The 27811-nt window shown below is 38.4% G+C and overlaps 1 protein-coding gene across 2 annotated transcripts; it reads right to left on the reverse strand.

The window, feature by feature from the left end:
* CLDN1 (claudin 1) lies at positions 1–27811 on the reverse strand. 2 transcript variants are annotated; one of them, XM_047875837.1, is made up of 7 exons: positions 27350–27811; positions 18353–18517; positions 15776–15860; positions 13890–14073; positions 4969–4974; positions 1673–1677; positions 1–11 (listed from the first exon to the last, which is right to left on the reverse strand). In XM_047875837.1, exons 1-4 carry the CDS (start codon positions 27570–27572, stop codon positions 13911–13913), a joined length of 636 nt encoding a protein of 211 aa, XP_047731793.1. In that variant the 5' UTR covers positions 27573–27811; the 3' UTR covers positions 1–11; positions 1673–1677; positions 4969–4974; positions 13890–13910. The 2 variants fall into 2 exon arrangements, with proteins under 2 accessions (XP_047731793.1, XP_047731792.1); XM_047875836.1 differs by lacking the exons at positions 1–11; positions 1673–1677; positions 4969–4974 and having other exon boundaries at positions 11401–14073.

The raw sequence follows: 27811 nt of genomic DNA on the forward strand, positions 1-27811 counted from the left end.
AGAGTCAGATGCTTACCCAACTGAACCGCCCAGGCATCCCACATTCTGATAAGTCTTACCTTTCAGTTACATATAAGTGAGAACTTTTGCTGAACCAGTCGCAAAGAATATGAGAAGATAAACTAAAATATATGTTTTCCCCATGCCATTATAAAGAAAAGAATAATAGTAGGTAAATTTCCTGAGTGACTATTATGGACAAGAAATATAACTATTTAATACTAACATCAACTCAAAAAAATTTGGTACTCATAATTCCCAGTTGAAGCTGAGGCAATTGAAGCTTTGAGAGGATTAATGACCTCACCAAGGTCACAGAGTAGTAAATGGAAAAGACTTAATCATTAAGCTATATTTGTCATTGTGGACTCCAGAACTGGTTAGGGAGAGGTAAGAAGGCTCATGTCTAAGTGGGTGCTCCTCATTCTTAGAACTGTAGCTGGCATTACTATTCATTGGCACTGACAAGCCTCACAAAATCTAATGCTTGAGTGTGTTCCCAGCAAGAGTCTCTCCTGAGAGGTTCTCAGGCACCAGTGTGTCTTTGATGTGATCTATGAGATGAGTCACAGTTACAGAAAGACTGATGATGTAGCCATAAGGCCTTGAGGCTGGGCAGAGAGAGAAGGGCCTGATGTGAGCTTTAGAAATGATGACAGCTTTCACACTTGGTTAAGGATCAAGACTGACAGGGGATCTGGAAGGTAGTTTTCTGGGGACTTGGCAGGAAAAAGAAATCTCTAGTGACAAATGGAATATAACCTCATAATGTACTGAAAGATAATTCAGAGAACAGAGCTTACTGGGGAGTTTCTGACTTATGACATCCATGGCCCTGCATTTCAGTGAGCTTCTTGCCTTTGGAGGTAAAAGGGTTGATCACTCGTGCAGGATGCTGGAAGAAGGATTCAACATAGTCTAGATTGCACCATTGACCTCTAGGATCTCATTCAGGCCTACATGGAAGAAAATTTTGAGCAAAGAGAAAATACTGCCTTCCTACTTATCATTTTCATTTCCACAAGTTCCCCTCCTGGTGGTCAGTTCATCCCTGGAATTCTACAAGCATGTAACTAAGCAGGGCATTTCATCTTCTCTCCCATGCCTCTACCATCTCACAATGAGTATCTTAAAACAGAAATATAATACTATATCTTATACAAAGGATGTGGGAAAAACCAGACATAAAAAATTATTACTGTTCTTCTTTGTTAAGAATCCATGGAACAAGGTATAGGACAATGTTAAAGGAAAAGAAGAAAAGTTAATTACTAATCAATTAAGAAGTCATTGAATACCTGCTCTGACACAGTTGTAGCAGCTGGAAATACAGCAATGAACAAAACAGAAAAATTCTCGGGGTGCCTGGGTGGCTCAGTTGGTTAAACAACCAACTTCAACCCAAGTCATGATCTCATGGGTTCAGGCCCTATGTCAGCTCTGTGCTGACAGCTCAGAGCCTGGAGACTGCTTTGGATTCTGTGTCTCCCACTCTCTATACCCTTCCCTGGCTTGTGCTCTGTCTCTCTCTCTCTCTCTCTTTCTTTCTCTCTTAAAAATAAATAAATGCTAAAAAAAAATAAAAACAAAAAAAAAGAAAAGTTCTCCATTTCTATGAAGTGTGCATTCTGTCAGAGACAAATGATATGCACATGAACAAATAAGCATATACTGTATCTATTGTAGATAAGAATTATGGATAAAAGGCAGATACGATGTTAGACAGTGATGAGGGTCTGGGTTACATGTTGTTGTGTTTAGATTGGTCAAGAAGCGTTTTTGAACAAGGTGACATTTGAGCAAAAACCTGGATGCAATGAGAGATGAATTAACCATGTGGATAGCTGAGGGAAGAGCTATGTCGTCAAATGGTATGGCAAATGCAAATGTCCTAGGTTGGTAATATGGATTTTGTAGGGGAAAAATATTTGTGGTTAACAGAGAATGAGTGAGGGAAAGGAGATGACATCAGAGAGGGAAGCAAGGGTCATATAATACAGAGGTCCTTACAGACAATGGGCCAAGGTATGGGATTGGAATTTTATTCCAAGTAAAATGTAAAAACTGTGGAGGGTGTTAAGTAGAAGAAAGACACTTATGATTTGGGTTTTAAGATAATCATGCTGTTGCCTAGAAATTGGACTCCAAGTAGATGAGGATTAAAGCCCAGTGAACAATGAAAAGGTCTAATAAAACATCAGTAGTCTAAATGAGAGACTGTGGGGCTTGGAGTTAGGTGGTGAGAGTTAGATTTGAGAGGTAGATTTGAGATCAGTTTTGAACTGCAGCTCACAGGATTCAATGATGGATTGGATATAGTGTGTAAACCAAAAAATGCAGTCAAGGATATAGCTAAGACTTTGGCCCATAACACTGAAGAGGCAGTCACACTTAGACTGAGAATGGAGAGACCTTCTTAATTTGGTTTGCTTTGGTATCAGGAATTTGGTTTTGCCCATGTTTTGTTTTGAGATTCCTATTCGACTTATGGTGGAGATGTTGAGTAAAGGCTATATGTCAAGTTTGGGGTTTGGGGGGTGGTGCCTGAATGGCTCAGTGGGCTGAGCATCCGACTCTTGGTTTTGGCTCAGGTCATGATCTCATGGTTTGTTCATAAGTTGGAGCCCCGTGTCAAATGCCTACTCTGTGCCAGTTACTGAGCTCCACACTTTGTTAGATACTCTGACAGTCCCAAGGTTGAACTTGGGGTTGGCAGTTCCACAGCATTGCACAGAAACTATGATTCAGTTACATTCATCCGGATGCAGGGAATTAAAAGATTTGTGAGGTGCAATAAACCCAGGGGAAGAAAAAAAAAGCATGAATGTTACAAGTTTCTGAGGAAAAACAAGTCTTTATAAAAGTGATTTTCCTTTCTTCAGGGAACCTATAGCTTAAGTTTCACTGAGAGGATTAATCCTCATATTTTCTTTAAAGGATTTTTTTTTCTTTTTCCTGAGCTAGACTCCCCCACGGTGAAGTAGCAGTTTAAATTTTAAAAGATTAAATAATACAAGGAACTTCATCTCAATCTACTTAATTTCCTAGGATTCTTGGCCCAAATACTAGGCTGTTTTGTTAATGCCCAACAACCTAAGATCATGGGGTGGTTGAATCTATTTGTGCAGCCAGCTAAGCGATAGAGTAAAAAAAGACCAGGATTTGGATTCAGATGTTCTAAGCGTAAATCTTGGCTCCATCATTAATTTTGTGAATTTGGTGAAAACTCTCCCCCCACCCCCACCATCTTCCCAGATCTCACTTGATCTATTTTTATATGAGGAGATTGGTAATTATATTAGGACTCTTTCAGAAGCAAATGACAAAAATCTAAGTCAAAGGCATTAAGAAAATAAAAGGGGCACCTGGGCGGCTCAGTTGGTTAAGCATCTGACTTCAGCTCAGGTCATGATCTCTCAGTTTGTGAGTTCGAGCCCCATGTCGGGCTCTGTGCTGACAGTTCAGGGTTTGAAGCCTATTTCAGATTCCGTGTCTCCCTCTCCCTCTGCCCCTCCCTTGCTCTCCCTGTTTCAAAAATAAATAAACATTGAAGTTTTTAAAGAAAAGAAATAAGTAGTGTACTGGCACCCAAAAGTCCAGAGTTACAGCTATTTTTGGTGTGGCTGCATCTACGGGTTGGCATTACGTTATTAGGCACTGTTCCTCTCCATCCTGCAGTGCTGCGTTTCTTATAGAGATGACCTTATTTATTATTTATTTTTTGGCCTTATGTTTTTCTTTTTTCATCTAAAAAATTATAGAAAAGGAGAGTTTTCCTCACTAATAATTATAATAAAGAATGAACAAAAAGAATGAAATCTCTTTGGCCCAACCTGGTTCATATGTTCTGCCTTAAAATAATCATTCACTTGATTAATGAATTTATTTACTAGCCACTACTTGAGTTATACTACAGGGTAAACTCTATGGTCCTAGACTCTATGATCTAGTGGTGAACAAACATAAAACTTACATAAATATATAAATCTCCTGTCTTCTTTGGGTATTTAATCAGAGGAACAGTCAGGCAATACACTAACACATGAATAAGTATACAGTATAACATTCTGCCCTTGCTGTCATGTTAGGAAAAATGAAGCAGGACAAAGGAATAGAGTGATGGGGCACCATTTCAAATAGGGTGATTAGATAAGACTTTTCTGGTATGGTGAAATCTTGCAATTCTGAGAAAAGTGAAGCTCAGAGAAAACCAATAAATTAAAGATGCTTGCTTGTTGCGTTACAAGGATGACAATGAGACAAGAGGCTGGGGCAGAATGATTTAGGAGGATAGTGGTAAGTTACAAGGATGGGAAGACACCTCGGGTCAGATTTTATTTTAAAGTGTTTGGAAATTCTGGAGGATTGTGAAGAGCAAAGATAGGAGAATTACCTAACTTATGTTTTCAAAAGATCCATCTTTTTACTATTTGGAGAATAGACTGTAGGGCACAGGACTGGAAGCAGGGAATCATTTGGGAGGTTCTTCTACTGGTCTTGGTAGGAGATGACTATGGTTTGGACTGCAGTAACAGATGGAGAGAAACAACCTGATTCAGGATGAAATTTGAAGGTAAAGTTGACAGGGTTCATTGATGGATTAAATCTCTTTCTTCAAGAGAAATATTAAGAACCATAATGTAGGAAGAATCCATCAGACACACCAATCTTCCTAGTGATGAAATGCAGATGGAAAATTGGATATGCACGTCTAAGGGAGTCTTGGTTATTTTTCCTCTATATTCTATAATAATATTCATAACAATTATTACAGCTTTGCCAGAAATGTGGAAGATACTGATGTTCAAAAACATTGTAGATATTTATACACCTATGTTTCTATCCTGTTGGGTGGTAGGATAGGCCATCTGAACAATACTTACAGAGAGTAATATAGGATATTTATCTGAAACAAACCATAGTGCCATTACTAGGAGGAGTGACTACTGGACATTAAAAAAAAATCACAAGAGATGTCCAGTATCAAAAGATGTCTAGTGCCAAATTTTCTTAAACTCTAGAGCTTGTATCAGATCTTCCCTTTAATTCTCAGAGAAAAATTTATTTAATCTTTGTAGATAGGGAAGCACCTACTCAAATTTCTTAATCTGAAACTTGAATCTTTGCATATGCCTTATCTTTATTACACTTTCTGTTCACTTTTGCTTTAAGTATGCTGAGTCGCTTAGCATAACTTATGTGTTTTGTTCACCACATTGCTTGCCTTTTCACCTGTGCACATCTTGCCCTCCACTGGGAATGCTTTTCTTTGTTTTGTCCTGACCATGCCTTGGTGCTTCTCTCTCTACCAGCTTTCTCAACTCTCTAAAGTTATTAACTGCTCCCTGCTTCTGGGCTTCCCTTAGCACTCAACACCAACAGTTTCACCTCTTATATGCATGCAATCATGGTATGCCCAGGTATTTGCTATTCAAGGATTTCTATCTCAAGTTAAAATTGCCAGATCACAGTGAAAGAAGAAATTCTCCCAGGTGTTTTGAAATTGGCTTTCTATAGTTAGTGGTTTACCAGTTCACACTTGTAAATGAGATTGAGAACCCATTCCTTCATATCCTAGCCAACACTTGGTGTTTTTAGGTTTTAAGACTTTTACCACTCTGAAGAATAGGAAATAAATGGTTTTTCTCTGGTCGTTAGTGGTCATTCAAGGTTTCTCTCACAACCTGAATTTGTATCCTGGTTGATTAATTTTTTATTTCTCTCATAATTTCTGTTTTTGAAGCCCCTGTGTATGGCCTTCTGGGCTATTCACTGCGCAACCTCTATGGTACATCACTCCTGTAGACCACAGTGAGGATGGTATCATTCTGGGTTTTTGCAAAAAGGTGGCCCTGAGGCAAAGGCTATGTTTTCTTCATCTCTATACTTTCTGTTTGGATCAGAATTTGGCACAGAGTAAGCACTAACGTGCAGAGGACAGTTTCACTGATAACATTTCAACAAAATTGCTTTGCTTCCAACATCTCATGAGGATGTAAAAGAGTAAAGTTGCTGCATCTAGACATTTTTAATGTTATGTGCATTTTATGTTTTATCATTTTTTTAAGTCACATCATCAGGAAATGTGCTTGTCTATATGATGTATTATGCTAACCTGGCTTTTTGATTCTGTAATATGGGTCTCTCAATTCTAAGTGGATATATTATTGTGAAAGACAGACACGGAGGTTGGTTAATATATGAAATCAGAGAAAAGACCCTACCCAATCAACTGTGCACTTGAAATTGTGAAGATAATGGCTCAGTTAAGCGTCTGACTTGGGCCCAGGTCATGATATCTCAGTTTGTGAGTCCAAGCCCCGAGTCAGGCTCTGTGTTGACAGGTCAGATCCTGGAGCCTGCTTCAGATTGTGTCTCCCTCTCTCTCTGTGCTCCCTCACTTGCGCTCTCTCTCACTCTTTCTCTCTCTCCCTCTCTCAAAAATAAATAAACATTAAACATTTTTTAAAAATAAATAGATAACGGTTTTCCTTTTTCCAAGAGAATTATGCCTGAAAAGCATAATCCCTTATATTTGTTCAGTGTTTTTGGTTTACAAAGGACATTCACATTATGTAATGTCATTTGATTTCTACTAAAACTCTGTGGGTTAAGTCACACACATGTTATTGCTGAGGTTGAGAGACATTAGTAAATTGGTTGAGGTGATCTAACTAATGAGACAAGCAAAATCTGATACTCAGGGGCAACAATGTGCTCATCTGTGTAACTAAACTTCCCAACTTGCTGTGGAATGTGACCACAGGAATACCATTTTAGCTAATGGGACATAGAAGTGAAAGCCTGTTGACATTTCTTTGTTTTATAACACATTTCTTTATTGTCTTTTCCAATACACTATTTGATACAAACAAAAGAATATATATGTAAGTTTTAAAGAATAATAATTATATATAATGAATACCTGTGAACCTTCTACCAAACCCAGGACTAGAACATAGCTAACAACATCCATGTCTGTAAGCTCTTCACTGATCTCACCACAGGCCTTCTTCCAGATGTAACACTGTATTGAATTTTGTGTCTATCATTCCCAGGATTTTCTTTCTCAATAGGTTGTCTCTTATGTATATATGCCTTAACAATATATTACTTAGTTTTGAGTTTTATAAAAATGGTATTATACTCAGTGTGTCCCTGTAGGACTTTTTTTTTTAATCACTCAAAATCACATTTCTAAATAACATAATCATTGATTACATAAAATACTTTATTTTATGTATGGCTGTACTGTTTTCATTTTCACTGCTACAAGATATTCTATTGTATGAATACACCACAATTTATCACACTCTCACCAGTGAACATTTGAAAGAATTCCAGTTTTCTTTCTATTAAAATTACTACATTGGTCAATTGTATTCATGTATACTGGTATATATGTGATTTTTTCTAGTAGTTCATTGTTATAGGAGTTTGGATGTTTAAATTTATAATATAACAGTATTTCAAACTTGGTTGGACCAATTGAGAGACTCACCACCATTGATCAACACTTGTATCATTAGACTTGTAAATTTTGCCAATCTATGGAGTATGCCTATGGCCTAAATTTGCATTTCACTAATTTTATATATAAGGTTTTTTGTTAAGGTTATTAATAAAGTTGGGCGTATTTTCATATCTTTAATGACCTTATATCATTCATCTTTTGTGAAATACCTTTGCATGAGTTTTGGCTATTTTTCTATTGAGTTATATATTTTAAATTGATTTATTGGTGTTCTTTTTATATTCTGGATATAAATTTTTTGTTTATTATATGTTATGTCATGGTTTCTCCTCCCAATTATGGACTTTCTTTTTATGTTCCTATCATGTTTTTGATGAACAGAAGTTCTTCATTTTAATGTAGTTGTATATCTCCTTTAAAATGGTTTCCATTTGTGTTTTATTTAATAAAAAAATTCTGTAATTAATGGTAAAGAATCTGTTCAATTTTTTTTCTTCTGAAATTTTTTAAGTTTTTGTTTTCATATTCAAGTCCTTAACCCATATGGAATTCATTTTTGTGCTAGGTTAAAAGAAAAATATCCATTTTGGGAGAATAAAGTAATTTAATTCAGGTCAACTTAGTTAAGAAATACTTGTCCAGTTTTCAAAATTTACCTTTTCCAAATTATATGTGTGTGTGTGTGTGTGTGTGTGTTTACTTTTTTCTTTTTGTGGGGAAAGGAAATCCAGACAAAAAGTCATAGAGATGATGAAAAAACTGAAATAAAATAATTAATCAATTAAAAACAAATGAAGTAAAATTATGATTTAGCTAAGGACTTTCTGAAAATTTCCTGTAGCAAAGGAAAATAACTCAGGCTCTGTTTTATAATCATTTATCCTCTTGAGAGAATGTTATTTTTAAGTAGAAGGCTGTTCTTTAATAAATAATTTCTTTTGCATTAATGGCTACTTTGGAAGGTTACTTAAAAATAATAGAAAATGACAAGAAAAGAAGTTATTTTTCTAAAGAAATATGAGAATAACCTCTTAAAACTGCCTCCCTTTAACTCCTTCTCTCCCCTCAGCAAACAAACACACACCACCACCAACCAAAACCCTAAAACTGGAAAATAAAACCACAATATTAGAGAAAGGGTAATTAGACAACAATGTAATCTATGAAGTAGTTGGGTGTGTGTTTAGCCAGAAAAATATTTTGAGCATTATTGCTGAAGGATGACATTGTCCAGTGGTTTACAACCCAGTTCATGCATTGGAGTCTCCTGGAAAGCTACTACCTGGGACTTCCTCTCAGATGTTCTGATTGCCCTGATCTGGGGTAAGACCCTAGAAATGGGACATTTCAAAACCATAGGTGAATCTGATTTTGTTATGGATAAGAACCATTGCATGGGGCCAAGCTCTTCATTTTACAGATTAAAAAAAAAAAAAAATCGATGGAGCTCTCCATAGCTCACTGTGGCTGATCAATGGTGGAACCAGTGCTAGATTCCAAGTTTAGTTCTCTTCCCACATAATAATTGTTCACCCTGCTCATTATCTGGATAGGGTCTTTTTTTTCTTTATTTTATTTTATTTTATTTTATTTTATTTTATTTTATTTTATTAATGTTACTTAGTTAACATGCAGTGCAATATTGATTATAGGGACAGAACTCAGTAATTAATCAACCACACTCAACACCCAGTGCTCGTCACAAGCACCCTCCCTGATATACATCATCCATCTAGCCCATCTCCGACATCCCCTCATCATCCCTCAGATTTTTCTCTATCATTAAGAGTCTCCTGTGATTTGTTTCCCTTTCTTCTTTTCCCCTGCCCTTTTCTATATGTTCATCTACTTTGTTTCTTAAATTCCATATATGAATGAAATCATAAGATATTTGTCTTTCTCTGGTTGACTTATTTTTCACAAAAAATGGGCACATAGATCAATGGAACAGAATAGAAAACCCAGAAATGGACCCACAACTATATGGTCACCTCATCTTTGGCAAAGCAGGAAAGAATATCCAATGGAAAAAAGACAGTCTCTTCAACAAATGGTAATGGGAGAACTGGACAGCAACATGCAGAAGAATGAAACTGTACCACTTCCTTACACCATATACAAAAATAAATTCAAAATGGGTGAAAGACCTAAATATGAGATAGGAAACCATCAATATCCTAGATGAGAACACAGGCAGCAACCTCTTTGACCTCTACCAGAGCTACTTCTTACTAGACACATCGCCGAAGGCAAACGAAACAAAAGCAAACATGAACTTTTGGGACTTCATCAAGATAAAAAGCTTCTGTACAGCAAAGGAAACAATCAACAAAACTAAAAGGCAGTCTTCAGAATGGGAGAAGATATTTACAAATGACTTATCTGATAAAGGGTTCATATCCAAAGTCATAAAGAATTTATCAAACTCAACAGCCAAAAAACAACCAAATTAAGAAATGAGCAGAAGACAGGAATAGACATTTTTCCAAATAAGACATTCAGATGGCTGAAACATGAAGAAATACTCAACATCACTCATCATTAGGAAAATACAAATCAAAATCATGATGAGATACCACCAGGACAGGGTCTGTTGGTACCCTACATCACTTAGCCTTGTCTGCATTCACGGACACTGGACTTATCATTGGTGTTCAGTAAGTATTAATTGAGTAAATTCATATCTCAAGTCCAATTGCCAATACTGGCCATATTGGAAAAACCTGTCAATGGAAGTCTAGTATACAAAATGCCATGAGGTTTGCAGAAGTTCAGAACATTGAGAATGTTTTTGATTATTTTTGGACTCAACAAGCTATTCCCCATAACCCTAGAATCTACACTGACTTCTGTCAGTTTCCATGGTACCAGCTAACTGTAGAGATTTTAGGGCAGGCTGGGGACACATGGAATATGTCTAGGCTGGGAGAGGAGGATACTACAGAAATCTTACATTTCTGCCACATGCAGAGAGAAGGGAAAGTATCCACTACTGGATTTTATTAGGATATTAGCAACAGGTTTACAAATGGGGAATATAAAAATGGCATGGAGTTTTCCCTGAACCGGACACACATCTACATAGGAAGTGCTAAAAGATGGGGGAAATTGCATGGTTTGCAGAAAAATGGCATCCAACAAGGATGAGCTCACACAGAAGTGGGTGTCTACTCGGTATGATTTACAATCCAGGCTTTTCCCTTCAGAGTTCTTGTCAGGAGCACCTACGCATTTTATCTCCTCTCAAACTGCATGGGCCTGGACCCTACCCCCAAAAATTTAAATTCTACAGAAAGAGTTGGGATTCTGTTGCATCTGCTCAAATAGCTTAGATCAAACTGACTGACAACCTTAGTCTCTCACCCATCCTGTTGATGTCTGAATTTCCACACAGAGCTGCAATCATTTGTTTACAAGCCTATATCTTTAATATGAAAATTGCCCAGGGAGGGGTTACAATTAAGGCTTTATCAATTATTGATATTTTCAGATAATTAGTGACTGTGTTTCATCACTTGCTTTCCTCAGAGGTAGTTTTGATAATCATCACAAAAACGATAATGAATTTCTAGCCTACCGTCTGTCACTCTTCCACCTTCTGAGGAACACAACCACCTTACGCTTGCACAATATTATACAATGGCTATTTTACCATTTAGTCATCTTTTGTAGCATGTCCCCTATTTGTGGATGAGGAAAATAAAGCACCTTCTCTTGGAATTCTCTTCTATCACCAGCCTTGATGAGGTAGAAACTCAAGTTTGAGAGAAATAGGCCATTACAGTGGGTAGAGTTACTCAACTACTTGATAGATGGCCCAGAGGCACAATAGCACTTTCCCAGGAACGTACAGTGAGTCAGATCCTATCCTAAACCATAACTTCTTCCAACCATGACGATCTTGAAATAATTAGAAAAACAAGCTATTTTTTATTAAAAAAAACACAGTTTATTGAAAAAGAGTAATGCTTTATACAAATTCCCATTACAAAACTCCAAAATATCTATTTGTCTGTTTCCAGGCACAGAAGAGGAGTACAAAAATAGCAGAATTGGATAAATTCTGGTGTACCAATTCTGTTGGCCATTTTAGACTATCAATTTCTCTGTAGAGTTTAGCAACCAGTAGCCACATACATTTACACTCAGACATCATTAGGACGTATGTAAGTAGAAAGTCTCTTTGATTTATACCTTCTAAGAACATAGAGTTTCAGATTTGGAAGACACACTAAAATTTTCTGGTTCATATCCTCATATGATGCAGCCCTTTGGATAACTTCTCCATGTGGTTTCACCATGAATTACCATTCCCAATTCATTATGCCAGCTAATAGCAACACCTTGTATATGCTGGCCAGTTACTATAATTCAAAAAATCTTCCATATTTTGCCTTTGCTAATGCTTACACTCCTGTTTTACCCATTACATCTGCAAACTTGTGCTAAGTCAAGTCTGCATTACTGAAAGGAGAAGAGCTTAGCCACAAAAAGCATCAGGCCATACTGACTGAAGAAACTAAGACTTCCTCAGAATCTTTTCCATTTAGTAAGCTGAATTCCACTTTAGTGTCCCATCATGTGAGAGATTAAGGCAAGAAAGCCATTTCTTAAAATTTCTCTCTTTTCAGTGATTTGAAAAGCAACCCAAAACCTATGCACTCAAATCCTTAATTCTTTTTTCATAGAGTATTTTTCTTTTTACCTTATCAAACCATATTTACATGTATCCCATATTACTGGATCCCCACAACAGCCCTGTGAGGTAGGCAGGTCAGGAGTCACAATCCCCTTTTTACAGATGAGGCAATAAATCTAGGGCAGCAAAGTGCCTTGCCCAAACTCACGTAGTAATTGATAGCACCAAGATTCAAATCAGGTCTCCAGACACCAAAGCCAACACCCTTCCATTACATCATCTTGCTCAAGTGAAGTAGTAATTTCTCAGACAGGAACACGAAGAGCAATTGTTAAAATGGAACAGGGAACCAATAGCATGGCATACACAGCTGATAGAAAGGAAATGGACCAATAGAGAAAGGAAGGTGCTGGGCGATGTAAAGGCATTGTAGAGGTTGGGTTCAGTGACTTCTTAAAAGCCAATTGAGCAAATAAAAACACTACTTAGGCATAGTTCATGTTCAAAGCATGAGAATAATATCAACTAATTGATATTCACACTGCCTCTACCAGCTGGTTAAGTATCATTATCTCAATTTGACAGATGGGAAAAAAGGAGAAAGATTAAGTGACTCGCTTACAGCTAGAGAGGGAATATTCGTCATCAGCTTATCACTACAGGAAGTTTAGCACTTCATTCAGACATGTGAGACATTTTTTTCTAGAAAGAAGTAAACTATATGATAATTACATATGAGAAAACAATATGGTTGAGGGGGTGTGGGGAGAAAAAGATAGTTTGGGGGGATATACAACTGTGAATAAGTAGCTTAAAAACTCAATCAATAAAATTGTGTTACAACACCTGGGAAAGTAGCACACAGCAACTCAATCAGACAAATATTTTCAAAGCAAATAAGAGTGTTGTAAGGCAGAGTACAGAAATCATGTGGGAAGGTCAACAGGAATATATCATCTGGTCATACAGAAAGATATTCTCCTAACACTCTGATTTGTAAGAGATTCTTACTGACTCTAGGCATTAAATTGTAGGCATATAAAATGTGTTATCAGATTCAATATTAAGCTCAACCTAATGAAAAAAACACAATAAAGACATGAAAAATGACTGATGACAAAGCACATAGTGTAAGACTATAATAAAAATAATATAAAAGAAGCACATGAAAAGGGCACATGTGAAGAAGTGAAAAAAGTCATACTTGATAAAATAGATTAGGGCTTCTGTCAAAGACACTAAAAACTCATGAAAGAGGGAAAATGATACTTGACCTATTATATATGTGTCCATAAAGAAGAAGAGAAATATACCAAATAAACTGCTTTTTTCAATCAATATAGAATTAAATATATTTTTCTTTTTTCCGATATACTTTAAGTATAATGGTACCAATATAATGATAAGAGCTTTTGTTATCGAACTTTTTATAGAAAAACATGTATATATACATATCTATATATATTTATGGAGCGCCCCCTCCCCACATTTGAGGTGATTACTCAGTGGGAAGCAGTAATAAAAATGGAAAAGGCTTCCCTCCTGTATTGAAGGAAAGGAGATAAAATAAGACTGAGCCATTTTTAGCAACAGGTATTTTTTTTTTAAATATCGGGTTTTTTGTTTTCCGTTTTTTTTTTTGTTTTTTTTTTGTTGTTGTTGTTTTTTGGTTTTGTTTGGTTTGGTTTGGTAATACCACAGTTCAGACTACAATAGTCAAAAGTCTAAGGTCAATGACAGTATTACAATGTCCATTTTCTACTTCTTTCGATAGTGCTGTCTCCTTTTGCTTCTGTGTCACACGTAGTCTTTCCCACTGGAAGGTGCAGGTTTTGGATAAGGCCGTGGCGTTGGGTAAGATGTTGTTTTCCGGGGACAGGAACAGCAAAGTAGGGCACCTCCCAGAAGGCAGAGAGAAGCAGCAGCCCAGCCAGTGAAGAGAGCCTGACCAAATTCATACCTAAAAAGAAAAGACAATGCATTTGTTTAATCAATGAACCATTGAAAATTTTTATAATATAATTAAGGATGGAAATCAGTATCATATCCATTTAATATTTTTCCAATTAAAAACAAATCCCCCATGATCCCTTGGGGGAGGTACTCTAAGGTTTATGAATACATACATATAAGAATGTTTACATTACAGTTGTAGACACTTTGCAATAGTAGCTCAGGCAATATGGCATGCAACACCAGGTTAATCACACAAATATTTCCAAAGACTTTACCACATGTAGGAGACCTGTAAAGCATGTTTATGACTTGGACCATGATTCTCAGGCTAAAACTGAACAATTATGCTCTTGCCAAGTAGCAATCGTATCCTGTAAAGAAACTGCTAGAGAGCGATGGAGACTATTAAAATTTCAAAAGTTGATCCTAGATACCTACATACACTGAAGTCAGAAATGTATGGTTTTCTTAAAAAAAAAAAAAAGACTTCTAAGCAATCCACAGGCCATTCAGATTAGCTGATCCAGGTGGATTTATGAAGCCAGACTCCTGAGGAGAGGATCTGTGAATGATGGTGGACCACAGAGTAGAGGAGGGCTGGATCTAGAGTGATGAGGCCTGGATTCTCCACTGTTGCACTTTTGGCTAGTAAGTACCTTCACGTCCCAGCCTTAAGTTTCTGCTTCTCTTAAAGCAGGATAATCTCGTCTGCCTCAGTGGATGGTTTTCAGGATCATGGAACACCATGTAAATAACAAGTATACAGTGCCAAGCAATTTATGAAGTGCTTTCACATGCATTACTGATAAAATTTTAGCCTACTGAGACTTTGCAATTTCCGTCCCTATATTGTAAGTCTTAGGGGATGGGCTCCAACAGGATCATGATCACTGCAGTATGTGTTCTCCTAGATGTGGGTGATTACAAGAAGAGAAGCACACCTTATCTCTCCAATCACTGTGATTCTTCATCCATTCATCCTAGCTCTAAACAAACAATAATTATACCTTAACATCCTGACTTTGAATGCAGTTATTAGGCCTTAATGATGTGAACACAGTGAGACAAAGAGCCTTGTCGCTGATCAAAGAGTGTTGTTACATGAGAGCTAAGAATCAGCTCTGTTATTTCTACAACTTGCAATTTTAAGAAAAATGACCTTAGCAAAGCCAATTTTATAGCTGTTATGGAACAGAAAATTTCAAAGTAGTATCTCAACTTATTTTTTTCATAAATAAGTTATATATTTTTTTCTTAAATAAAATTAAACTGTTGGGATTGAAGTACTATTCATTAACCTCTACAGTAGTACTATTTTTTCAACCAATCATAAACAGTGTGTTAACTTACAAATAATCAATCAATCAAGTGCAGTAAGTATTGGGATATACTTCAAAAAGCAAATGTTAAATATGTTAACATCTTTATTGATATTAAAAGAATAAACAAGAAATAAAGGTCCAGTATATACTTGAAAAGTATAAAGCTTGGAAATGTTCTACTTTTAAGCGAATTTTGTCATCAATATAGGCTGTTAAAACTCATTTTAACATCAGTTAGAGGCCTTTTAGATTATTTTCAAGTTTGACTAAAATTTCATAAACCTCCCAGCAAATCTGGGAAGTTACAGCACTAGTTGGACTTTGCAGAACATAAAAAGGGAATTTTCTCAGAGAACAAACTATTTTATGCATGAATAGCATTACCTGGCATTGACCGGGGTCATGGGATCATAAAATTCTTGAACAATTCTATTGCCATACCATGCTGTGGCAACTAAAACAGCCAGACCTACAGAAATTCAAAACAAAAGACTGTTAATCATTGTGGAACAATGAACATAAAATATACACCCATTTCATTTATAAGCATTTTACAAGAATTGAATCTCATCAATAGTGCTGACATTTTTAATTTAGTCAATTTTAATTTAGACAAGTTTAACTGAGGGAGCCTGGAGATTCAGACATGATTTATTCCAAGTATTCTGTTAAGAGAGGCAAAAATATTAAGTTGAAGTTGGGCATGGTTTACACTCTTCATATCATCTTATTCACTTACAGTCCAAGGTCACAGGTACAAATAACACTTCATTGGGAAATAACTCAACAGCTTGGTGTCAGCTAAGATCTCCTTCAAAGATATTGTTACACATTAATGTACTAAACTTTCTGATAAAGCCAATGTCCATATTAGTATAGACAGTCACTTGCAAAAGAGAAGATGAAAACCCTTCTCCATTTTTCTTGACCCAAATTCGAAATTTACATTTCTACAGGACCAAAAGGAAAGTAAACAACTAGATAGCAGGGAAGAGCAGGACCTGTCTCAGTATGGACCAAATCCTACTGCCCCACTGGCCAGACATGACAGATTTTGCCTTGAGAACTGGTGAGGTGCCATATGCTAGATCGATTTACGTAGCATGCCCTCAATTTCTCACACACCTCCTATTTCAGTAATACCAGGGAAACTACTTACTCAACATAATTACTTCTATCATTTATAAGAAGTATAAAATATCTCAGTATTTCTTATCCAAAGAGATTAAGTAGCTTCTTTTTGCAGTAATTCTATAAAACTATCATTATAAACAGATTAAATATGTCCATGCTACTCCCTCCTCCCCCTTCCCCTTCCTACTCCCCGCCAAAATTGGCCCAATCTAATTGTCTCTAATACTTGACAGAAAACACTATTGCTTTTGGCTACCGAGACAAAGGCTACCGATGACAAGGCTCCGGAACCTGCTACCCTCACTACCATAAAACAGAAGCAGGGGTGTTGCACTTACAGAAGTTATAAGAAGGTAAGCGAAGAAGGGGCACTATGCAATTTATTCATAGCCTTTGGGACCAAACTGTTGGGAATAAAATGCCATCCGTGCTTTTTCTGACAGGAGCTAATTTGAATAAATTCAAAGACTGATCCCTTTAGCCAAATCTTTAGTAAAGCCACAGACACTCTTCCTTCACTATTGGTAAAATCCACATATGATGCTGGGCTAAAGGCCCTACAAAGTCTTTTGTCAAAGAGAAAATGAGAAAAGAAAGTCTAATTCTAGCTCTTCCTAATGGTAGATTATATCACTAGTGTCATTTTAAAAAACTATAATAGACTACTACATATACTATAGAAGGTATATACACTGTTTATAATTTATATAGTAGTCTATTATTTTATATACACACATTTATACATATTTATATATGTATACATACATATAAACAATCTTATTTAATATAGTTCTTATTATAGGCTTAAAAGTTTTTTTTTAATGTTTATTTATTTTTGAGAGAGAGAGAGAGAGAGAGAGAGACAGAGTATGAGCTGGGGAGGAGCAGAGAGAGGGAGACACAGAGCCCAAAGCAGGCTCCAGGCTCTGAGCTGTCAGCACAGAGCCTGACGTGAGGCTTGAACTCACAAACTGTGAGATCATGACCTGAGCTGAAGTTGGACACTTAATGGACTGAGCCACCCAGGCACCCCTTATTATAGAATTTTATAATGGAACTGTCCACGTCTTCTTCTGGTACTCATTTTCTCAAAGGTCACATATGTAACACATCAATCAACACTTGAATGAAGCAACAAATACATGTATGTTGTCTATGGAAAGCAAAACTTCATTACTTTATCAAGGCTCTCTCTTTCTTATCTCATCTACCTAATTTCCTGCCATTCCAACGTTCCACCTCTACTCCATTTGGCCTTTCTCTTCACTTCTCTATAATACATCCTATTTATTCTGGAATCAGATCTGTCTGCCTGGAATGTTGTCCTCATTTTTCTCCAAAAAACCTCAATCCCATCCATTGCTCACAGACCTGTACAATTCACACAATCTTCACGTACTCTCTCTGTCATTACTCCCCATCTCTGCTTCATAGTGTCTGTGGAGACACTACAGAAAATTTCTGAATCATATAGAATTGTTCCTTAGTGTTTGCCAAATAGAAAATACCTCTCTTCACCTGGAAGACAGGTTGTAGCAAAACAGCCGGCACCTGGGACCTCAATGAACAGACCTGCCCCCCACCCTCTGCCGCCATGAGCACAGATCTCAAATTTTCATTTGGATCCTATTTGAGAGAGTGAAAGTCGACTCAAGGTTTCTGTGTCTTTGAGATCTTAAAGGAACCGAAATACATCCTTCAAGATCTGAAAGGAGCTTAAATAAATCAGTTTAAGTGCAACCAATCCAATAAACTCTCAGGAAACCGAAACCGAGGTCTTCAACTGTGCCAGAGACACGGGGGGCAGGGGGACGGGGCCACTCTTACCTGCAATGAGAAATGTCACACCCCCAATGACAGCCATCCGCATCTTCTGCACCTCATCGTCTTCCATGCACTTCATGCACTTCATGCCAACAGTGGCCACAAAGATGGCTATAAGTCCCAGAAGGATGCCAATCACCATCAAAGCGCGGGTTGCTTGCAAAGTGCCTGGAAGGAAACATTTTACAACATGGAAAAAGGATGCCTAGGCCAACAAGAGGAGAATGAATGAAGGCCAAGTATATTCCAATATTGTAGGGAAGAGATAAAAATGAACTAGGAGTCAGGACAGCCCAGTTCCAGCAATGTTTCTGCAGGTAACCAACAAAGTTTCCTCTCCAGAAAAAGAAACGCCTGGCTGGATGATGAGTAAGAAGTCCTCCAGCTCTCACATTTTATGTTTTCAATATGAACTTCAAATTCTCTAGAAAAATAATTAATGACCTGGTTGAATAGGTTTAGCAGAACTAATACATCTCTAATCCTCACTAGCAGAGTATTTTAATTCTGAAATAACAATCCTATGTATTATCCTTAATGTTAAACCATTTATAATTAACATGGCTTACAATATACTTTGGTAATAGTCAATGGCTTTATACTCCAGTCATCAAGCTTCAGAAAAAAACAGGTGAATTTAGAAGACAAGTAACGAATTTCTCAAAGATTATCATGGCTGGATAAGTAACATTTGTGTCTCCAGTGATTGGGCTGGGGGTGGGGGATATCAATGGCATTTTCTTAGAACAAAACCAAATAAACTTTGAGATGTTAGTTTGGAACATAGTAGTTTTATATTTTCAGAGATATCACCAGTGTCCAAAACGATTAAACTGTCAGGTTGTAAAATAGCAGACAATAATTTAATGTAGCATTTCTCAAGATTCCACTAATTTTCTCATATCCTGTTATTGTCCTTGGTGTACTAAATCATGAGCAAATAGATACAGTCGGCTTTGGGAGATTATACCAGTATGTTACCTAAAGAGTAAAAACCATGATACCATCACTGTGGAATGAAGGCACAGATTGAAAAAAAAAAGTTTCTCCCCTTCAACTTTTTCACTCACTTATGGGGAAATGACTTTGATTAATTGTAGATTTTTTTCCTCCTTCAGATAAAGATCTTTATCTTATTGACAGTGTTCACATGTGACAATTATTTTTGCAGATATAAATATTATTTACATTGTAACATACCGTGCCATCTTGGGTAAGCTGCTTATTATTCTTTGGGACCATGCTTCTATTATGGAAAGTGTGAATGACGATATCTCTAGCCAAGAAGTTGGAACACCTTACTTCTTGATGGTCTGCAAAAGTGGCTGACATGATGGAAAGGTTTTGTATCTCATTATCAGACTGATACTTAAGCTCAGTCTTATTATGTTCAAGGCTGAAAACTTACATTCCCAGCCGCAGTTAACTCTAAAGATTTCTAAAACATCATTAAATTTTAATGTTTTAATATTTACATCCAATCTCTGATAAAATCACAAGAATCAAAGGTATTTTATTTTACTGTATCTGAGAGATATTATGGAAGCCAAGATAAATTTTTATTTGATTAAAAAAAATTTAATGTTTATTTATTTATTTATTTGAGAGAGAGAGAGAGAGAGAGAGAGAGAGAGTAGGAGCAGGGGAGGGGCAGAGAGAGGGAGACACAGAATCTGAAGCAGGCTCCAGACTCTGAGCTGTCAGTACAGAGCCTGAGGCGGGGCTCGAACTTGTGAACCACGAGATCATAATCTGAGCTGAAGTCAGATGCTCAACTGACTGAGCCACACAGGCGCCCCATGATTTAATTACATGCCAAAATGGAAACACCTTCCCCCCCTTACATATCCACGTCCTTATAAGCATGTGTGGGCACACGTGTACCCTACCCACACACTTCGCTTAAGATTCCAGGGTAGTATAAGAACTGCTGAATGAAAACACATGTTCCGTATGCATTTCCCAGGAACTGAAGCTGCTTATAAGATTAACGTAAACCTTCTTCCTTGGAATCACAAACAATCCTGAGGTAAGAGGAGGTAAGTACCAAGGAATCCACAGTTACAGTGTGTCCTTCCTTCTCATTTCCCAACAGTTTTTGCAAGGACAATCATTATGTAATAGGGAAATGAAAAGCAAAATAACTAAGTTCTTATACATAACACAAATTTCAGATTTGGTTCCAAATGCCACTGAGAGCAAAAGAATACCGGAAGAGGAAATACTGAAACTCACAAAGATAATCCATATGCCAGGAGGATAGGATGACTCCTGTCTGTTTGCCTGGCACTGTCTTTTTTTTTTTTTCCCAAGTTTATTTATTTATTTTTAGAGAGAGAGAGAGAGGGAGAGAGAGAGAGAATCCCAAGCAGGCTCCATGCTGCCAGTGCAGAGCCTGATGTGGGGCCTCAAACCCACGAACTGTGAGATCACGACCTGAGCCAAAATCAAGAGTTGGACACTTAGCCTACTGGGCCTACTCAGGCACCCTACTGTCTTGGTGTTAAAACTACAAGTCCTACCTCCTGAGAAGGACCTGAATCCTGGGCAAATGGGGACAGGGGGTCACTCTACTGGAGGATGACAGAACGTGACAAATAAAATGAGGTGGGTTTAGCATGGTGGTCAGAAGGCATAGATCATGCAGGGCTTTGCAATCTGGAGTACGGGGTTCGGTGTTTATTCTAAGTGTAATCAGAAGTCATTGTAGGGGCTAAAAGAAGGGGTGGCAGGATTTTTACCTTCAATATAGAGAGCACAGTTAGCAAATATTCTTACCATGATGGCCCTTAAATTACATGCAGCCTTCCACATCTCTTAGCCTCTTCTGCCTTTTTCTCTCATAAACAGTTTTCCAACCTTTATTAACCACTTTTATTGTTAAACTATGATGTCTCTCCAAGTTTTCCACTTTGTTTGTCTTGTAGCGCCCCCAACCTGACTCAGAGACTGTAATAATCATCCTGATCTGCACTTCATGTAAAAACACCAGGCCACCAGCCCAGCAGGTCTGAGCACTTGAATCACAAGGTATTCTTCACGGGGAGTCTACTGTGCCTCAGTCTCATGAGTCACACTTGTATAAAACCACCCAGACAGGGAGCACACATAGATAAACTACTCCACGTCTCCATCTGCACTCACCTGGAATGATCGAATATTCACAGTTTTCATCTCTAAGTTTTCCCCCTTCAAGTCGTCCGGGAAAGCACAGTCGGTTCATGCCATACCCATTTTATTCTTTCCCCTTATTTCACAAAGCTTCTAAGGGGGAGGAAACATTTTCTTTGGTTCATTACAAAACCCCCTCTGTTTTATTTCTTCACAGAATAATGAATTATTTGTACAATGCACAAAAAATAATGGCGAAAATAGAAAAAAAATTGCTTGGGAATCATATCAGCTGAATGGAACAGAGATCATGTTTCGTTTTTAAAGATCTGATAAACCAATAGTGTTATTTTGCAAAGCAGTATTTTTCTCCTTCTCTCTTTTCATTTATGTCTCAGCATCCACTGACTTGCACAATTTCTATGGTACAATACTGGATGCACGTCAAACACAAAATCTCATCTTGCTTCATTGGAGAGATTTGGATGAATTCTTAACTATATTGATATGTGTGGGGTGGGGAGGTTGTTAAAAAAAAGGCTGAGAATCATAACAACATGAAAACTCACTAGTTAGGCATATGTAACAATGGATTACAAAGTCAAAGTGAGCAAGTGTTGTGTTACAAGTTATGAGAATTTTATGTAGAGATAGAATCTAAATTGCACAATTTTAAGCTGGAACCAGATGAATCCTTCAAATTAAGGTCTTATGGAAGCCTTTTAAGCCAGAGTTCTAAAATATGTAATTGTGAGCTCCTTGAGGTCTTGGGGCAGATATTTGTTCCATCCAAAACACTACGAACAGTACCTGGCAAGCTACATGGGTTATTCAACCTGTGTTCAACGAATTCAAATTAGAACATGTTTTTATTTTTTCAAATTTGCACTAATACAATAGAGAAAATACTCTGGTGTTTAGCTTAGTCTTTGATATACTCATGAGCAACGCCTCCTTAGTGAGCCTGGGTAGAGTAAAAATTTCCTATATAAAGCTAGACTTAGTTTCAATCATTAAAAGCCAGAAACTTATACAAGGAGGGAACAAATCATATTTTGTGCTTAACTTCTTTATTCTTTTAGCTTTCAAAATTTTAGAATTCTGCATTGAATGAGCTTCTGAGCTCTTTCTTTCTTTCTTTCTTTCTTTCTTTCTTTCTTTTTTTCTTTTCCTAGTAGAATAATGATGAGCAGGATAAAGAAGTTGAGAAATCTTTGAGAGCCACAAAACAGCATTTTAGACCAGATAGATACAGTATAGCCTTGAACTATTAACTCTGAGCTGGCCTAATTGGATCAACTCTGGAAGCAATCTGTTCCTTTCCTGGCCCTTTAAGTTTGGAGACACCTCTACAATATTCTTATCACTGACTACAGTTGTCTGTGGGGAAAATGGTTAGCAAACATTCAGAAGTTACACTATTGTTTCTCATCATTATTCAGCAGTAAATAGAGGAGGCAGTCTTTTAATTACACTTACCTAGACCGATAATCTTGAGATTAAAGACCCCCTAAGGGGTTCTCACCACTTTCGACCCGAAAGTATAATTTGAAAAAGTACTTACAAAGACCTCTACTTACAAGACAAGAAATGAGTGAGAAGTTACTGATCGACTACAGTTGGGTTAATCAACATGAGTGTAGAAAGACAAGTATAGACAAGTATGTCCATTTTTTTTCTAAAGGTTTCTTTTTTTTTTTTAAGTCTTACTATACAAGCAGCAAAGTCTCCTGTAGATACTTGGCATTGTATAATTGTGTATGCTATTTACTGGCCATATTGCTATATCACTACCTTACGCAGTATGTATCAAACAAAATCGATTTTCATTAAATCCACACCCTCACGTGGTCGCCCTTTGCATGAGTAGTTGCTTAATAAGTGTTAGGCAAGTAAATGAACCATTGGGTGACTGAAACAAAAACGCTCTCTTCCCTGCAATTAAATGAGCTCATCACAGACTCACAGAACTATATACTCCCATGGCTTTTTCACTTTTACTCAAGTTCAAAGTTTCTCAAGAGTTCTCATTGTTATGATTTCCATTTTATTGACGCCTAAGCTGGTGGCCACTGCGTATGACTTCAGAACACTGCCACAGTCACTGAAGTGGTCTGGGAGGAGTCAGGACTTAGCACTTCTCAGGATGTCCTGAGTAGTCTCGCTATCTTTTTTGTTTGTTTCTTAGAGAAATTGCCTCATGATTGAATGTAAGCTTCCATATTACCAATTACCCATCGCTCCCATCAGGGAAACCTAAACTATGCCACTTGCTTCTTTGCCTTCAATCATGGCAGTCAGTAACAAAGAATGTTGGCACAGGCAGGAATCAACACTGGCACCTTCTAAATCATTTCGGCTGTATCCCTGGGAGCAAGAATAGGGCCTGGCTTACATTTGTTGAGTTGATGAATGAATCATGGATTCATCTCTCCATCCCCCTCGCTCTGCCCTATTTTATAAGTGGGAAAACTACAGCCCAGAGAGATGGAGTGGCTTACCATAATATACATAGCTACTTAGCACAAAACTAGGGTAAGCATTGAGAACTTCTGATTTCAAGCCTAGATTTTTAATTTTTTTTTTTTTACTTTCATCATTCCAAGAGTCGAAACTAATTCATGAAACAGAGTCGAACACCAGTGGCCCCTTGAACACCCCTCGGTTGCAGCATGCATTATGTAGACTGGGGAAATGTGAGTACCTTCCTCTCTGACTATGCTTTAAAGACTTAAAATCCAAGTCAGTGATTTCGTCTCTTTGATTGAGCCTGACATCATGGGGAGAGTGCTGGGAAACCTCACTGACAACCCATACTCATTAAGCACACCTACACACATGTGGGTTCATGCAAAGCAAGTGGAACAGGCTAGAGGAGCTTATAAACAAATTACAGAATCCCAAAGTTACATGAGACTTAGGAGAGTCTAGCCTAACCTTCCATTTGTCTGGTGCTTGGATTTTCCCTACAACATTCCTACAAAATGCTTACTTCTCTACTTGCACACCTCCCACACTGCAGCCTACTTGGACAGCCCAATCCTTTGGACCACTCTCACCACTAAAATCAAGCAAGAAGAAACAATGAACTAACTACATAAAATAGACACAAGCTCGCCAAAAGCTTGAGAACTGGATCAACACAAGGTGAGATGTACAGTTTAATCAGGAAAAGTCTACTGCAGCTGTATCTGGCACTCCTCATTGTATATGCCAATTCTCAGCTGCAGGAGTCATCTTGTCAATGAGCATCTCATACCTGGGATGGAACTGAAATGGTTTCGGCCATAGTAAAACCACAATACACAGTGTAACATTTCCCCACCCCCACCCCCACCCCCCCACCCCCCAGGAAGTTTCTCAGTTTACATTTTAATAAACTACTTTGCAAGAACCACATAAAAAAAAAGCCCTGTTGTATCCCATTTCCTATACTGGTTTCAATACCCTATATTCCTTTAGATATTTTATGAATGCCACATGCTTTTTATAGCTGACACTAGTTAGAGCAGGGGATCAAGGGCTTTTAACATGTCTGTTGCTACAAACCTTGATAAATTTCTCTATCTCCACCCTAAGATGCCAAGTGGGCTCGACTGGCAAAGAGAACAAGGTACAATTTCAGGAAACTTCTAGTTAAGCTATAAGCTAAAAGCACTTCCTGGAATGCAACCCTTTACAAGGGACACTACTTACACATAAGATAATCATTCTCTTCTAGATGTTACAAAACTGTATCCAATCCAGCCAATGAATCACCACTAGCCCAGGTCTCTACATTAGGTGAGGGTGAGGACCACAGCCCAGGCAGAGAAACAGAGACAGGTTCACTAGGCTTCATTCAAAGGCATCTGGTCAGTCATTGGCAGCTTGGGAAAGTACCTGTGAGTCAAGGCTCCCTCTTCTGGGAATCAGTTTTGAGAGAAAGGCCTCACCTCCACTTTGGATAAATCCTGGTTTCGACCAAAACAAAAAGAGGAATCTGATCTGGACTTAAATCATCAGGAAGCAATCTCTAAAATGTGCAGGGGAGTGTATTTAGTTCTTCCACAATAGCTTCAAAAAACCACAACTGCTATATTAGCAGGGAATAAATGGAAGTAAAACATTTTGACACTTTATCATGTATAGCAATGACCTACCTGTTGCAGTATTTACAACATGGATCAATTTGGTCATGGATTCTATTTGGTGGCTTAAGGAAGTAAAAGGAAACCTAGTTAAATGTGTTGAGAATGAACTGTTTTGATCAGAAGAATCAGAGAGCTCTCTGGAATTGCCCTTAAAACCTTCTTCATCTGCCAAGTCCTTAGCATGACATGCAAAATGCCTGACATCATTTCCTTACACACATTCGTCTTTTCATGGGGAGATTCAATGATTACATAACGGAGCGTACTTAATATACTTCTTATATTTGGTATAAAGGGATCCTAACAATATGGGAACTTTGAAAAGTTGAAACGAGAACACTCAAAACCACCATGCACATTGACGGACCAGGTGCTCAAGCTGTTTGAACAGATTCAGAACGGATTTAATAACTCTAAACTGTATGGTTTCTGACAAAACCACACACAGCAGGTGGACAGGTCAACAGAAGTAAGTTTGCATGATGACAGCGAGGCTTACCCTCAGAACACAAAGGGGACTGACGGGCAGGCTCGTTTGTCCAGGTAAAGACAGAGGAAACTTTTCTTCAAGTTACTCCAAGGGCATACGAGGCACACAGGTGCAGGACAACTAGTGGAGTACCTCAAGGAAGGTACTCCAGCCATGAATTGTTATGACCTAAGTAAGTGGCAATTTAATGCATTTCTGAAAAGGCACTCAAAAGCTTTTACCTAGAAAAATAAAAGTAAAAAGGCCATTCTATCATCCTTCTCCCCATCATCCTTAGAAATACATCTCTCGAAATAGTTCTCTCCGCATAACCCTCTCCCACTTGACCGAAGAACGGACGTGCGTTACACAGACATTCTTTTGAGGAAGACGGAAGCTTGGAGAAGACCTACTGTGTCTCTCACTACCTTCCTCCCCGGCTGAGTTCTGCCTTCCTCAACTGTGTCACCTCTGCCACATTTTCTCCATGCCCTCACTCTTCCCTCCCTGTTATGATGGGAGCTTATTTAGAACTTTTCCTTCTTGTCACCCTTTTCCACCTGCCACCAGCCTACACTTTCCAAAATGACATGACACAATCTGCCTCCTCTGCAGAGTCCAGCTTGAATGCGAACCCCGAGTCAAGGAAGAGAATGCGATGGAGCCTCCCCACACTTAGTGGATCTCAAAACTCAAAAGGATCAGAGCCTTCAAGCTCAAGTGTGGGTAGTACTCACTGGGTTGGGACAGTCCATGTAGGAATGTGACTTTTACTATGGAAACTCATAGTAAAGATAGATTTTAAAACCCTCACAATTCATCTAAAATGTTGGGATTGTCTAGTAAATGTAGAATCTGGAAAAGCTACCAGCCTCTGAACTTTTTAAAGCACAGGGTTTTCTTGCCCAAACCCAACCATTCTTCAATTTACACTGAATCTTATACAATGTCCAGGAAAGGCCTTCGATCTGAAGTTGGAGGTTGGCCTTCACCCACTCAATCTCCACTTCACTCTCAAGGGAATTTAAGATAAAAACACACCTACAGGAGAAACGTGTCACCCAGGGAGTTGGAGGGAAAATCAGAGCTGAGCCCAGGGCGTCTCTTTTCCCAAACCACAGTTCTTTTGCTTCCTCACCACAAAGCACATGATCAGAAGACCTGATCAACTTAAGTTTCATCATGTAATTAGATCACGGAATCAACTGGTAGCCTCTACCCAAAAAAGGAGCCCCTGGGGGCCTGGGGTCTCAGGTTCACGGTCGTGGGGGTGGGGAAGGCACTCACTGTTCAGATTCAGCAAGGAGTCGAAGACTTTGCACTGTATCTGCCCGGTGCTCTGTGACACGCAGGACATCCACAGCCCCTCGTAGATGGCCTGGGCAGTCACGATGTTGTCGCCGGCGTAGGAGTAAATCTTCCATTGGGGCAGTGCTGTGCTGACGATGGAGCCGATCCAGCCCAGGAAGGCCAGGATGAAGCCTAACAGCTGCAGCCCCGCGTTGGCCATGGCTCGCTCCGGTGCCCGCGCCGGCTCGCTGGTGGCAGGTGCAGAAGGCGGAGCTGGCAGGTGCGCACCTGGGACTCCCCGGGGTGACGGAGCCGCGCAGAGAAAGTGATTGCGGGGAGCCTTGCTCCTGGTGCTGCCCCTGGCGAAACTGTGGGTCAGGGTCTGGTCCGGGTCGGCGCTGGAGTTGGGACGCGAAAAGCTGCGCGGCTCTCGGCTCGGGACTGAGACGCCAACCTGCT

The sequence above is a fragment of the Prionailurus viverrinus genome, chromosome C2 (assembly GCF_022837055.1).
Source record: "Prionailurus viverrinus isolate Anna chromosome C2, UM_Priviv_1.0, whole genome shotgun sequence".
NCBI classification, from domain to species: Eukaryota; Metazoa; Chordata; class Mammalia; order Carnivora; family Felidae; genus Prionailurus; species Prionailurus viverrinus.

Excerpts from the sequence above, each read along its gene's own strand:
- CLDN1 (XM_047875837.1), bottom strand. The coding sequence starts at position 27,572 with ATGGCCAACGCGGGGCTGCAGCTGTTAGGCTTCATCCTGGCCTTCCTG. Across the intron at positions 18,518-27,349 it reads CTCCTTGCTGAATCTGAACA|GCACTTTGCAAGCAACCCGC; the intron begins GTGAGTGCCTTC and ends GTTTCCTTCCAG. Across the intron at positions 14,074-15,775 it reads ATGACCCCGGTCAATGCCAG|GTATGAATTTGGTCAGGCTC; the intron begins GTAATGCTATTC and ends TTTTCTTTTTAG.